This window comes from Podarcis bocagei, assembly GCF_964188305.1.
Source record: "Podarcis bocagei genome assembly, chromosome: 18".
In the NCBI taxonomy this organism is placed as follows: Eukaryota; Metazoa; Chordata; class Lepidosauria; order Squamata; family Lacertidae; genus Podarcis; species Podarcis bocagei.
Window position 1 is genome coordinate 5,281,800 of NC_138144.1, and position 15,420 is coordinate 5,297,219.

General features: G+C 48.8%; 1 protein-coding gene across 1 annotated transcript in view; it reads right to left on the minus strand.

The window, feature by feature from the left end:
* Window positions 1-15,138, minus strand: part of MLLT1 (MLLT1 super elongation complex subunit) — a 30,443-nt gene extending 15,305 nt beyond the window's left edge. Inside the window, exons 1-6 of the mRNA XM_081177822.1 lie at window positions 14,933-15,138; window positions 8,786-8,966; window positions 7,108-7,190; window positions 4,236-4,379; window positions 3,369-3,494; window positions 7-558 (exon numbers count right to left, since the gene is read on the minus strand). Of these exons, the coding sequence (XP_081033948.1) occupies window positions 7-558; window positions 3,369-3,494; window positions 4,236-4,379; window positions 7,108-7,190; window positions 8,786-8,966; window positions 14,933-14,944 (1,098 nt within the window). The 5' untranslated portion in view covers window positions 14,945-15,138. The remainder of the gene's footprint in view (window positions 1-6; window positions 559-3,368; window positions 3,495-4,235; window positions 4,380-7,107; window positions 7,191-8,785; window positions 8,967-14,932) is intronic.
* Between the last annotated feature and the right edge of the window lie 282 nt (window positions 15,139-15,420).

Here is a 15,420-nt window from a genome sequence, read left to right on the forward strand (position 1 = left end):
CCTCACCTCTGACTTCAGGGAAGCTTCATCCTCGGAATTGGAGTCCTCTGCCACCGCCACCTCCATGGGTTTTTTGATCGCCTTCGTTTCCGTCTCCGTTTTCATCTTCTCCACTTTGGCGCTCGGCTTCTCCTTGGCTGGCTTCTTCTCGGCGTAAGACGAAGTCCGAGGGGACGTTGCCGGGACGGTCTTGGCTCCTTTGGAGCTGCTCTTCTTCGGCTTCTTAGCGCTGGGTTTTGGAGACTCCACCGTAGAGGGCCTTTTGCTGGAAGGCTTCATGTCCGGCGGTGGAGGACCACCTTTTGGCGACGTGTTCTCCAGCTTGGGCTCCTTGAGAGCCAGCTTGGGCTCCTTGAAAGCAGCTTTCGGGAGGGTCTTCTCCTCTTTGGGCACCTTGTTCTCAGTGGGCTTCCTGGAGGAGTCCTTCACAGGTTTACCCGGCTCCCTTTCAAGGTCTCTGGAGGAGTTTTTGCTCTCCGAGTCTTTCCTGGGCCTCTCGCGATGCTCTCGGGTAACCTTGTGTGGCTTGGAAGCTTTGCTGCCATCTTTGTTGGCCTCCTAAGCACCGGTGGAGAAATGAAAAGACCAGCAAAGTTTAATTATCCCGTCCTGTAAGAAAGGATTGGGTTCTGCAGAGAAAATGGAATCTTCCTCCAAAGGGAAAGCCACCATGCAGGAAGCATTCAGATAATCAGCTACCGTATTTTTCGCTCTATAAGACGCACCTGACCATAAGACGCACCTAGTTTTAGAGGAGGAAAACAAGAAAAAAATTATTCTGAATCTGTGCAGCGCTTCTCCAGCAAAGCGGAAGGAGAAACGGAAGGGGCTCCATTTCTCCTCCCGCTTCGCTGAAGGGGCGCTGCGCAGCTTTCCCTCTCTGTGCAGCACCTCTCCAGTGAAGCGAAGCGTTCCTCCCGTTGCCCTGAAGAGGCTTCGCGCGGCTGTCCCCGAAGTCAGAACAGCAAGAGGGATTGCTGCTTTCGCTGCGCAGCTCTCCCTCTTGCTGTTCTGGCTTCAGCGATAGCTGCGCAGCCTGCAATTCGCTCCATAAGACGCACACACATTTCCCCTTACTTTTTAGGAGGGGAAAAGTGCGTCTTATACAGCAGAAAATACGGTAAGTCGTATCTCACTGTGGCCGTGTTCTTTCAAATTCAGAAGAAAGCAAAATGGTAAACAGACAGATACCAGCAGAAAATAAAACAATGGAACAAAGGAATAAAAGGGGCTGCAACGCCCATTCATCCAGGAAGGCCCCTCCTTCCTCCATAGATTTACACTGGTCCAAAACAGTACAGTGGTGCCTCGCAAGACGAAATTAATTCGTTCCGCAAGTTTTTTCTTCTTGCGAGTTTTTCGTCTTGCGAAGCACGGTTTCCCATAGGAATGCATTGAAAATCAATCAATGCTTTCCTATGGAGACCGTCTGGGGGCAGAGGGGAAGCGCCGCGCGCCTTCCCCTCTGTCCCCGGACCTGTTTTAAAGCAAGGGAAGGGGCAGCGGGGAGAATCGCTTCTCCCCGTTGCCGCCCCTTGGTTCAAAAGGGGTCCGGGGAGAGAGGGGAAGGCGCGCGAGCCTTCCCCTCTGTCCGCTTTTGAAGCAAGGGGCAGAGGGGAGAAGATCGCTTCTCCCCGTTGCCGCCCCTTGGTTCAAAAGGGGTCCGGGGACAGAGGAGAAGGTGCGCGCGCGCCTTCCCCTCTGTCCCCGGAGATTGCGGAGCTGGCAACGGGGAGAAGCGATCTTCTCTCCGCCGCCCCTTGCTTCAAAAGAGGTCCGGGGTGCGGGGGCAAGCTTCGTTTTGCGAAGCAAGCCCATAGGGAAATTCGTCTTGCGAAGCAACTCGAAAACGAAAAAACCTTTCGTCTTACGAGTTTTTCGTCTCGCGAGGCGTTCGTCTTGCGGGGCACCACTGTACTTGCACCCCACATTTTTCTAGTTGGGCAACTCACAAGTTCCAGTGGGATCCCCCTTTTCACTACACATTCTCAGAAATCATCTCTGCGGCTTCACTGGACCACAGACCAAGAAATGTGCGTCAGAGGTGCTCTAGCCTTGATTGTATAGGACGTTAATGAAGCAAGCTTAAGTCTCACAGGCAAGGCACAGTTTTCCAATCCCTGACTTGTGCTCTGCTTGCTTCAGGACAGCCTCAAACAGTTATTCAAGAATAATTAATACAGGTCAGTTACCCGCCCCTTGTGTATTTGCAATCAGTGCTATTAAAGCCTGGAGAAGAGGAGGTTAAGGGGTGATATGATAGCCATGTTCAAATATATAAAAGGATGTCACATAGAGGAGGGAGAAAGGTTGTTTTCTGCTGCTCCAGAGAAGTGGACACGGAGCAATGGATCCAAACTACAAGAAAGAAGATTCCACCTAAACATTAGGAAGAACTTCCTGACAGTAAGAGCTGTTCGACAGTGGAATTTGCTGCCAAGGAGTGTGGTGGAGTCTCCTACTTTGGAGGTCTTTAAGCAGAGGCTTGACAACCATATGTCAGGAGTGCTCTGATGGTGTTTCCTGCTTGGCAGGGGGTTGGACTCGATGGCCCTTGTGGTCTCTTCCAACTCTAGGATTCTATGATTCTAAAGCAGACTCTTCAAATTCTTTCCAATTTATACTAATGCAAAGACTGAGGATTCTGCAATAACGATTGCAAGTGCAGGATTACCTAGGCTCTCTGGCCTAGGGTATCTTTCCCCTACTTCTGTTCTCTGCTACAGATGCAACGTATCAAATAATTAGAAGTCGTAAGTCCAACCAGCTACTACTGCATCCCTGACAGATGACTGCCTAGTCTTTACTTCAACACCTCCAGTGATGGGAGAGCCCACTACCTCCTAAAGAAGCCTGGCCCACTCTTGAATGGCCTTGACTAGTGGAGGTTTGCTTAGTTTACCTGAGACCCAATTCTCTGTGATTTCCAGCCATTAGTTCAACTCAACCATAATACAATACTGAAGCCAAAGGGAATACCGTATTTTTCGGTCTATAAGACGCACCAGACCACAAGGCGCACCTAGTTTTTGGAGGAGGAAAGCAATAAAAAAAATATTCTGAATCTCAGGAGCCAGAACAGCAAGAGGGATCGCTGTGCAGCGAAAGCAGCAATCCCTCTTGCTGTTCTGGCTTCTGGGATAGCTGCGCAGCCTGCAATTCGCTCCATAAGATGCACACACATTTCCCCTTACTTTTTAGGAGGGAAAAAGTGAGTCTTATAGAGCAAAAAATACAGTATATATAGTGTGCACATAATTCTATGCCTCTTCGGAGGGCTTTAGTGTCTCTGCAGAATGGGAACGACGAAAGATTCTAGACCTCATCATTTTGGAAGGACATTCCCACACTCTTCCCAAGCGACTCACCTTTGACCCATGGGGTGGTTTGGTCTTTTTCGGATCAGAGAAGGCAGAGAGCGGTATTGTGGGTAACATGGGGTAGTCAGGACTTGGCCTGGACACTGTTTCGGCACCTTCTGGCATGACCACCACCTAAGGAGAGACAACTTGGATATTAATGCTGTTCCACACCTTTGTGCCAGCAAATTCCAGAAATCCCCTATCCGGTCATTTTCTTTTTTTAAAAAAATAATATTTTTATTAAGTACAAATTAGAAAACATACATATTCAGAACAAAAGAAAATACAAAATAAAAAGAAAATAACATCTAACCAAGGAAAAAGAATTAGAGAATATTTTGTCTCTTATCATATTTACAGTTATTTATACCTCTATAAAATGCTATTCACAATAAAGCAGTGAAATGAAAGATAAGATATCAGAAAAAAGAACAAAGAAAGAATAAAGAAGTAAAAGAAAAAGATTGTAAGTGAAAATTTTTAAAAGTAGATAAGTACTCACAATACATAGCCGTTTCCCATCTATATTTATATTCAATTGTATAATTTCATCTTGTCCTTACCTACCTCAAATAGTTTTTTTAAAAAAAAGACTTCCACCGTTTCCCTCACACGCTTTAATAATCCGTTCGTCAGAACCTCTGTTCTTCATATTTTCCAGTCATTTTATCATATTATCCAGTCATTTTCTCTGCACCACACAACAAACCTCTATCACCCTCACCCTGTTTCCCAGCCTAGAAATAAAGAGCGTAACAGCACTTCACAAAACCCATTCGGCTATGAGCTTTTGGCTAGAGCGATCCAAAGAACAGAAAACAGCCATGACACTGAGCATGCAAAGACCAGGGTGCATCTGTCTTGACTACTCACCCCACCAGCCCTGATTAGTTTTCGGCGGAATTCCTTGGTGGGGTTGTTGAAGGTCAGCTTCTCACAGCGCAGGTGGTTGACGGGCGGATTCCCCTCCAGGTTCAAGAAAAGATCGTAGGTGAAGCAAACTTTCTTCGGTTCCTCCTGAAAGCAAAGGAGGAAAAGCCTCATGTAGGGGTTTTAACAACTATATATACCAACGCAGGGAGATGCCTTATATTGAGTCAGGCTTTGGGCACTTCTAGCTCAGGGTTGCCTATACAGACATTCAGCAATGTCTAGGCAACACGATGACCATGTACATATGCAACAGACCACATCTTTATAGAATTCCTTCAAACCATAACAAGTACAAAATAATCGTTAGTCTCAAAGTCTTTGAAAATCTTTAAATGAAGTGAGGTACCAAACTTTGTGGGACGCAGGTGGCGCTGTGGGTTAAACCACAGAGCCTAGGCCTTGCCGATCAGAAGGTCGGCAGTTCGAATCCCTGCGACGGGGTGAGCTCCCATTGTTCGGTCCCAGCTCCTGCCAACCTAGCAGTTCAAAAGCACAAAGTGCAATTAGATAAATAGGTACCGCTCCAGCAGGAAGGTAAACGGTGTTTCCATGTGCTGCTCTGGTTCGCCAGAAGCGGCTTAGTCCTGCTGGCCACATGACCCGGAAGCTGTCTGCGGACAAGCGCCGGCTCCCTTGGCCAATAAAGCGAGATGAGTGCCGCAACCCCAGAATTGGCCACGACTGGACCTAATGGTCAGGGGTCCCTTTACCTTTTACCAAACTTTGTACGATGAAAGACAAGCTGTGAAGCTTTGTGTATTCAGCAAATATGATGTCCAACACTGAACAGTGATTCTGGATACTGACTACTGTTTCGTAGAATTCTTTGTCACCGTGGTGGGAAGATATAGAATTGCTTCATAAACCCATCTTATTTTGAATGAATGTATGTAAATGAAAATATCAAATGCTGTGGAACAGTGCTCGTGTAATAATGTAGTCACTGCTACATCATATTTGCTGAACACACAAAGCTTCACAGCTTGTCTTTCATCGTGCAAAGTCTGGTGCCTCACTTCATGTAAAGATTTTCAGAGACTTTGAGACTAAAGATTATTTTGTACTTGTTATGGTTTAAAGGAATTCTATAAAGATTGTCTATTGCGTATGTACATGGTCATCGTGTTGCCTAGACATTGCTGACGTTCTCTTTGAAACACAGGGGTTTGTTCGGTTACTTATTGCTATACCGACATTCAGACTTGGCTCTCTTTTCGTCCCGGTCCCTGCGATGGCTTAGAACAATCCTGAAACACACTAGGAAGATAGGCAACAAACGCAGAACAAAACACAGCAGACATAGAGGGCAACCCAGCTGAAACTTCAAACACAGTAAGGCTTGTATGGGAACAGCCTATCCCGGGCCCCAAAGCTTTTGGCTGCGTAGGTCAAAATGTGCACTCTGAAGTGTACCTTCCAGGCACAGTGGTGGGCAGGGCGGATCCTGGAGGACTGGCAAGAACACAGCTCCATTCTGCAGGTTCCAGTTTGCAGCCTTACTGCAGTACTCTGAGCCAAAAGGTTTCCCAGATAGGCATTAGGGGCAGCCCTCACAGCAATCGGGCCTGGACTTTTATCTCATCATGGATAACGGTGCAAAGATCAGGTACCAACCAAAGTCAGAGGAAGGTTACATATTCTAGGGTGCTGGTTTGGGGCCAACACAATCTATTCACTGTTCTACCTGCTTTTAAAACAGGCACCCCCAAACTCAGCCCTCCAGATGTTTTGGGACTACAATTCCCATCATCCCTGACCACTGGTCCTGTTAGCTAGGGATGATGGGAGTTGTAGTCCCAAAACATCTGGAAGGCTGAGTCTGGGGATGCCTGCTTTAAAATCTGAATACCAAAGCAGGAATCCCAACTTTTTTGGGCCCAGGACACATTTGGAATTCTAATACAGTGGTGCCTCGCAAGACGAAATTAATCCGTTCCGCGAGTCTCTTCGTCTAGCGGTTTTTTCGTCTTGCGAAGCAACCCTATTAGCGGATTAGCGCTATTAGCAGTTTAGCTGCTATTAAAGGCTTAGCGGATTAGCGGCTAAAAGGCTATTAGCGGCTTAGCGGCTTAGAAAAAGGGGGGGGAGCGAGAAAAAAAAACAAGCCCATAGGGAAAATCGTCTTGCGAAGCAGCTCAAAAACGGAAAACCCTTTCGTCTAGCGGGTTTTCTGTCTTGCGAGGCATTCGTCTTGCGGGGCACCACTGTAATCTGTTGCGGGCACCGCAGAATATCTATTTAGCAAAAGAAAAACTGGCAATGCTCAGAACCACCCCCCACAAAGTCAAAATACCAACACTTATGTTACACGGCACATCGCTTCAGTGGCTCTATGCTGCAAAGTGATTGATACATTTGTTTAGGAAATGAAACAAACAGAAAAAACCGAACACTCCCATCAACAAAAACTAATTTAATTTTTAAAAGAAGAATTTGGGAGGGACAGGGGGTCTTGGGAGGTGTCTGAAGTTGCTGTTGTGCCCGCAAGCAGCACACTGGAGACCTCCCCACAAAGAGATGCAGAGATGTGAAAGACAAGGAGAAAAGAGGCAGATCAGGGAGGTCATTTGCTTATCTGGAGATCCCATGATAGATCAACGCATGAAAATGTGCATGAAATGCACAGACCGTCTCATTGCTTCAAAACGAGCAGGTTAAATGATAACTGGACCTGGATAAAAACTTGGGTTGGGCCAATGCGGCTCAGCTACATTGCTGTAGGGTCTGGCCAGCCCGCCGAGTTTGCCGCGTGTTTTAAGGGAACGCAAGAAGGGAGCCCGGGGGCGGCAAGGAGGAGAGATTGAAAGGATACCTTGTTTTTGAAGTGGACTTCAATGGGCATAATGAAGCCAGCATAGCCAGACTCTTCCACTTTATAAGGAGGTTCTTTGCAAACTGAGAAGAAAAGCAGAAATTAGGAATTAAAACTTCAGGGCTGTTGGATCACAGAAGAAACATACAGGTTGGCTAGCTTCTATGCTATGTAGCCTTAGGCAAGCGTCTCTTTGTTTGCCAATCTGAGCATCTCCACACCTACCTAGAGAATGGGGACAGCAATACAGATAGCAATTGCAGGTCTGCTGTAAGGCTTACAAGATCATGTTTGTGAAACACTCCAGAGTGATACACTATTGAAAACAATAACCTATTACAGGAACTGCCTTAGACCTTGGTATCTTGTCGGACCTCTGGTTCACCTAGTTCAGTACTGTCTACACGGGCCGGCAGCAGCTCTCCAGGGTTTCAGACAGGGGTCTCTCACAGTCCAATATGGAGATGATGATAACGCATCAAGCATAGCGTCCTTGTGTTAGGCAAGGCCAGCAAACTTTTTCAGGAGGGGGCCGGCCCACTGTCCCTCAGACCTTGTGGGGGGCCGGACTATATTTTGAAAAAAATAAATGAACGAATTCCTATGGCCCACAAATAACCCAGAGATGCATTTTCAATAAAAGCACACATTCTGTCCTTGTAAAAATAAGCTGATTCCTGGACCGTCCGTGGGCTGGATTTAGAAGGTGATTGGGCCGGATCCAGCCTCCGGGCCTTAGTTTGCCTACCCACGTGTTAGGCCAACAATTGTTCTCACTCGAGCAGCAGGACTGCAGGTGAGAAAGGAGCCATTCACTTCTGGCCTGCAGGTACTTCTAGCTCGCCGAGAGTTCTGGCATTTGTCAAAACCTGTGAATTCTGTGGGCTGCTAAATCTAGCTAAATCCTACTCGGAGCACAGTCACTGAAATGGATGGACCCAAACAGGCCACGTACATCCTTTCAATAGACTTACTCTGAGTACGACCAGCGCTGGATCCAACCCTGCATATGCGGATGGGTGGTGCACGGATTCTCAAGTAAGCCACACACCTCAACGCCCTCCCATGAGCAGCCGACAACAACCCCTGTGCTGGCTGGGGAAGGTCTACAGGGGGTTTCTACTCCTGTTCATCTGATGAAGAGCAGGGTACCCTTCACTGTTCTGTGGTTGAGGATTCCCCAACCACAAGAGGCATTTTGGTTGTGTTCAAGGAAACACAAGGAGAAGCCCCTGGCAGATTCCATTCAACATGGAGGTTGTCAGGGACTGAGCATATCTTGGTGTTAGCAGTGGGGTATTGGGGGGGGATGAGGGCAGGGCTTGCACGTGTACTCTGTCCCCAATGGGAGCGCTTGTGTGCTTTGAAGTATGGCAAAACACACCTACAGAGAAAGCTACCGTATTTTTTGCTCTATTAGACTCACTTTTCCCCTCCTAAAAAGTAAGGGGAAATGTGTGTGCGTCTTATGGAGCGAATGCAGGCTGCGCAGCTATCCCAGAAGCCAGAAGAGCAAGAGGGATCGCTGCTTTCACTGCGCAGCGATCCCTCTTGCTGTTCTGGCTTCTGAGATTCAGAATATTTTTTTCCTTGTTTTCCTCCTCCAAAAACTAGGTGCGCCTTGTGGTCTGGTGCGCTTACAGAGCGAAAAATACGGCACACACACACATGAACTCACCACGTTTCGGTTTAGGGAAGCTCTGATGCAACCGGAAGACCACCCTCTCCACAAAGTGCTGGATCTCGAATTGTTCTGGGCCACGCACAAACACCATCCAGTCATGGGTGAACCCCTCGGTGGTGGGCTTCTTCCGTAGCTGGGCGCGGTGCCCCAGCTCCAACTTCACCTGGACCGTGCACTAGGGAGGCAAAGGGAGTTACGGAATGAGGAAGGAGACAGGCAACATCTAGGAATGTCAAAGTCGACGCAGCAGCGACAAGAAGAAATACAGTACCCCTGATACGGTATGCCTCATGGTGAAAGGTTGAATGCTGCCTCGGAGCACAGGACTACGGATGGAAGTTACAGGAGAACAGAGTTCTGCTGAACAGTGGGAGCTTCCTGATGGAAGAGTTTGACAACAGGACCATTGGCCTTAATGGAGGTCTTCCAGTGGAAGCTGCATCTTTGGGGGATGCAAGAGGCCGGACCTGGTCATGTCTGCGAAACCTTTGACCCTCTGTATGTTGCTTGAACAGCCACTTCTGTCATCCCTGACTATTGGTTAAGGTGGCTGGGGCTGACAGACGTTATAGTTTAGCAACATCCTGAGGACCAAGGGTGTCCTACGCCTGAATTAGATGGTCTGAAAGTCACCCACCAATTCTATGACTGAATGCAGATTTGGGTAAGGTGCATATCCAAAGGTGGTGCATGTTTGGAACTAGCCAGCATCTCCTCTCCCCCCAAAAAGAACGGGTCCCTTGAGCTCCCACTGCAAGTACAGTGGTGCCTCGCAAGACGAAAAGAATCCGTTCTGTGATTCTCTTCATCTAGCGGTTTTTTCATCTTGCGAAGCAAGCCCATTGAAGGATTAGCGGATTAGCGCTATTAGCGGCTTATCTGCTGATCGGATCAGCTGATAAGTGGCTTAGCGGCTTAGAAAAAAAGGGGGGAGGAAAAAAAACCAGCAGGAACTCGCAAGACACTGTCGTCTTGCGAAGCAAGCCCATAGGAGATTCGTTTTGCGAAGCACCTCCAAAACGGAAAACTCTTTCGTCTAGCGAGTTTTCCGTCTTGCGAGGCATTCGTCTTGCGGGGCACAACTGTATTTTACTTTCAGAAGACTTCCTCTCTCCTGTTACTGGCTTCATAGTGCAGACCTCTCACTCAACATCCTATTGTGCTCGAGTGTTGTCCTGCTTCCGTATCAGTCATGCCGAGCACCCTCACCCGAAACACAAGCACCCAGCAAGGTCTGCGGCAGAGCAGGGAAGTGAACCTGGGTCACTTCCTAGTAAGGAAATCCCAAAAAATATGTAAGAAGGAAGGGCAAAGGTTGGTCTTCCCTTTAATTGTATTGTTGAAATACAGTCCCTGAGAATGAAAGGGTGGTGCAGGTGTCAACAAATCTGGGCTCCCCTTGGTAACCTGCTCTTGTCAAAACGCTCCCCTTAAAGGGGATAAGAGTCTTCTGACATGATATGAGTTCAAGGGCGAGCCCAGGTGTGTGTGTGAGCCCCTTGCCTTCCTCCACAGCCAAGGATAGGAATGGAAACTAACCCCCAAGGCAGCTAAGCTTCATATATTCAGCAGGAAGCTTTCTCACGGCTCTCCCAAGCATCTCCCATGTTCAACACAACACCAGGGATAGTCCTTGCATTACTTCCATCTTCCATGCTTCTGAAGTGGGCCTGGCATCACAGAGAGTCCTCATGTTTCTCCAGGAACACAAGAAAGGAAGAGACTCTCCTTTCGTGCTTGTGCCAGAACAAAAAATGTATTTACCAGTGCAGGGATTTGCAACCTTTAAGACAAAAAGAGCCACTTGGACCCGTTTCCGAAGAAAAAAAACCTGGGAGCCGTAAAACCATTGTGACATTTAAAACAAATATAACACTGCATATATTGTTTACCTTAATGTCCGATCTGACAGCGGGCGGGAAGGTGACGTCGGGACGGTGCGTGACTGACGCACGCACCGCCCCCATGCGACGTCACAGCCAGTACAGCGCCCGCCACAGTGGGGAGTGTCGGGGCGCACAATGCGCCTCCTCCCCTCGCTAGTATCCGCCCCGGAGCCGCGGCAAAGGTGTAAAAGAGCCACATGCGGCTCCGGAGCCGTGGGTTGCAGACCCCTGTACCAGTGGATCCTTGTATATGTGCAGTGATACATCCAGAACATCAGTGTGTGTTTTAGAGAGGTCACATAAATATGAACATTACTTGAAGAGTGCAAACGGGGATGTCCTGGTTGCCTTTACGGCAGTGGTTTCCAAACCTTTACTCGCCATGGACCACTTGAAAACTGCTGGGGGTCTTGGCGAATCAATTAATGTTTTTCTTTCCTACTGTAGCAATTACAATGTGCTGCATGGTTTTTAATCGTATTTCTAATTGTTTCTTTTATTTCTTTTTCTTTTATGGTATTACGAGTTGAATTCTACAAAATACAAACTGTAGTGCAATAGAATACAATATAAGCAATAAAACTGCAGCTAAAATCAATATGATTTATTGCAGAAATGCCACAGACCACATGAATGAAATCTGTGGGCCGCAGACCAGAGTTTGAGAACCGCTCTAGGTGACACAGACATGGTTATTGTTTGGTAACTGCAATATCCACAAGTAACTTGCATGTGTGGATGGGCTATTGCAGATAAAACATTGCAAGGAGAATTCCTCGCATCTCCTCAAAACACAGGGCTTTGCAGTGGAGTCTATTCACCTTTCAGCTACCAGTGATTCAGGAGGCAAGAAATCAAGAATGAATCAGACCTCTATGTCTGGAAACTGCTGACACACACAGCCTTCGAGGAGATATGAAAAATGGGCCTCTGGTGTTAGAACTGTAATGACTACTTCACAGTTAAGATATCAAGTGGTGGAACAGCCATGTAGGAACCAGTTCATTGATAACCAAGAAGAGTAAGTCTGCCTCCTTATCTTACATCCAATATGCAAACTGTATCAAATATACATTTATATAAACATCACGTACCCCTTGCTACATGCTACAAAATGTTTTAGATAAATTAGATACAGGCTTACATGAACACAGAAGTATTCACATGTAGCCAGTTGTACGTGCTTGTGTGTTTATATAATGTGTATTCAATATAATGCATATTTCAGCATGTGTGTGGAACGTGCTGCCCATGTAGCCTGCGTCTGCTGATTTGAAAATTTAAAGATATTCAAAAAACATAAAATATAAAGTGTGTATACAGACACATGTGCCCATTCTTGCTGAATATACACATATATGACATACAGTAGTTGCTATCTAAATAACTGCATTTCAAATACACAAAGCTGTTATTATAGCCAGGTATATACTGATACACAGTAATGGTGATCCAGTATATAATCAGCTATATAGACAGGAGGTCAGCAAAGGCCTATCTGTGCAACATAGGAGTCTTGGTTGACCACAAACTTGACCTGAGCCAACAGTGTGACGCGGCAGCTAAAAAAGCCAATGCAATTCTGGGCTGCATCAATAGGAGTATAGCATCTAGATCAAGGGAAGTAATAGTGCCACTGTATTCTGCTCTGGTCAGACCTCACCTGGAGTACTGTGTCCAGTTCTGGGCACCACAGTTCAAGAAGGACACTGACAAACTGGAACGTGTCCAGAGGAGGGCAACCAAAATGGTCAAAGGCCTGGAAACGATGCCTTATGAGGAACGGCTAAGGGAGCTGGGCATGTTTAGCCTGGAGAAGAGGAGGTTAAGGGGTGATATGATAGCCATGTTCAAATATATAAAAGGAGGTCACATAGAGGAGGGAGAAAGATTGTTTTCTGCTGCGCCAGAGAAGCGGACACGGAGCAATGGATCCAAACTACATGAAAGAAGATTCCACCTAAACATTAGGAAGAACTTCCTGACAGTAAGAGCTGTTCGACAGTGGAATTTGCTGCCAAGGAGTGTGGTGGAGTCTCCTCCTTTGGAGGTCTTTAAGCAGAGGCTTGACAACCATATGTCAGGAATGCTCTGATGGTGTTTCCTGCTTGGCAGGGGGTTGGACTCGATGGCCCTTGGGGTCTCTTCCAACTCTATGATTCTATGATTCTATAACATGGGCATGCAGGCCTAGTAGGAATGCTATGAGTAAAAGCTGTGAAGCTCCTTGTTTGAACACTGCCTTCTGCCATGAACTCAAAAAGAGGTAGGGTTAGGCCTGCCATGCCTTGGGCAACCGTGAGAAGTATGAAAACAATACTAGTTGGTCTACTGTACGAAGCTGCTGCATAGACTGCAACAAGACAATACGTGCAAGCAAAACTCTCTTTCCTCATCTTATTTTTGGGGTGTACGTGCAGATATACATGCTAGTGTATATACACACAGAGATATACTTACATGTACAGTGGATGCTCGGGTTGTGAACGTGATCCGTGCAGGAAGTACGTTCGCAACCTGCAGCGCCACGTCTGTGCAAGTGCAGGTTGCGATTCGGTACTTCTGTGCATGCGCAAAGCGCGATTTAGCGCTTCGGCACTTACGCAAGCGCTGAAACCCATAAGTAACCCGTTCCGGTACTTCCGGGTTCGGTGCGGTGCACAACCCGAAATCGCACAACCCAAAGCGTCTGTACATGAAAGGGGAGGGGGCAGCTGTCCGCCCTCCTTCTCCAAGCATCCTCCACCCCCACAGAGAAAGGGTCGGGCTCCAAGAACTCAAAACTCCCCCAAGTCTCTCTCACTTACCCTAATTTTGAGTCGCAAGCTCCTCCCCTTCTCAGGGAGACACACCCACTTCCAAGAGTGGAAACACCTCTTTTCCCAGCTAATAGAATGGAGGGGTGAGCAAAGAACAGAAGAATGGAGCTCCACAAAACAGAACTGTGCCTTTGGGCAGCAGAAAACAAACTCCACTCCCTCAGATATGGGCTGGGATGGAGGAGGAGCCACTCATCTCCCCCAAGCATTCCAGTCCTTACTCTTTTTTGGGGAGGTCCTTACTCTTTTTTCCCCCCAGCCTTTGGATGGAGCAAAGCCACACCCCCTTCCTGGATCGTGGCAGCTCCTCTTTCCATACTCTGGAGGAGAGGGGCCTGTTCCCTCCCCATTTCAGTAACTGGAGGAGGGAGCTATACTGTTGGGCAAATAATAATAATAATAATAATTTATTATTTATACCCCGCCCATCTGGCTGGGTTTCCCCAGCCACTCTGGGCGGCTTCCAACAAAACACTAAAATACAATAACCTATTAAACATTAAAAGCTTCCCTAAACAGGGCTGCCTTCAGATGTCTTCTAAAAGTTTGGTAGTTATTTTTCTCTTTGACATCTGGTGGGAGGGCGTTCCACAGGGCGGGCGCCACCACCGAGAAGGCCCTCTGCCTGGTTCCCTGTAGCTTTGCTTCTCGCAATGAGGGAACCGCCAGAAGGCCCTCGGAGCTGGACCTCAGCATCCAGGCAGAATGATAGGGGTGGAGATGCTCCTTCAGGTATACTAGACTGAGGCCGTTTAGGGCTTTAAAGGTCAGCACCAACACTTTGAATTGTGCTCGGAAACATCCTGAGAGTCAATATAGGTCTTTCAGGACCGGAGCTATATGGTCTCGGCGGCCACTCCCAGTCACCCATCTAGCTGCCGCGTTCTGGATTAATTGCAGTTTCTGAGTCACCTTCAAAGGCAGCCCCACGTAGAGCGCATTGCAGTAGTCCAAGCGGGAGATAACTAGAGCATGCACCGTTCTGGTGAGACAGTCCATACTAACTGTGCTTGGAAAGGTATGGAAATAATAATAATAATCCGTGCACCGCGAGGGGGGGTCAGACTAGATGACCCTGGTGGTCCCTTTCCCAACTCCACAAACCCAAGGGTGACAAGCCACGCCCCTTTGGCAGCTGGCAGCCCACCCACGAGGCAGAACCACGCCCCTTCCGTTTGTGTCTGTGTGATGGGAGGGGCGTAGCGACGAGGGTGAAAAAGGCCAGCAGGTAAAAAGGCCCCGCCCACCACGGGGAGGAGCCAGGGCTCTGCGGCACCGCCAAGCCGCGCCACGCCCCCTCGGGGCCGCCAAAGCCCCGCCCCCTTTCCAGCAGGCGGGGGCGGGGCCTGCAAGGGCAGCCAATGCAGCCAAGCCACGCCCCCTTCTTGGGGAGCGGGAGGGCGGGGCGAGAGCGGCCCCTCCCCCCCTCGCCTCACCTGATTGTCCATGGCTGGGCCCGGCCTGCCCGCCCGCCTCTTTCTCTTCCCGTCCTGCTGGGCTTTTGGGCCTAGCCTGGCTTCCCCTCAGGGCTGCTGTTTCGGCTGCTGCTCCGCCTCCTCCTCAGGCCGCCGCCGCCGCCTCATGGTTCGGGGCCTGCTGCGCCTCTCCCGCCGGCCTCGCCTCAGCGCTCTCGCCCTGCCCTCCCCCCCCGCCCGCCAGCCACAGTCTCCTTTTCCTTTCCCTCCTGCGCTACAACCGCCGCCGCCGCCGCCACGCCGGAACCGGAAACCCCTCCCCTCACCGCCGCTCCGGGAACGGGCAGACGCCTCGGCCAATGGCGGCGCGGGGTGGCCTGGGCCAATGGAGAGATGCCGATGGCGGGAGGAGGGGGGGAGGAGGTGCGGACCAATGGGGAGCCGGGGGGGAGGCGGGTGTCGCGTCGCCAAGGAGACGGCGCGGAGGAAGAGCGCGAGCCGTTGCCCTG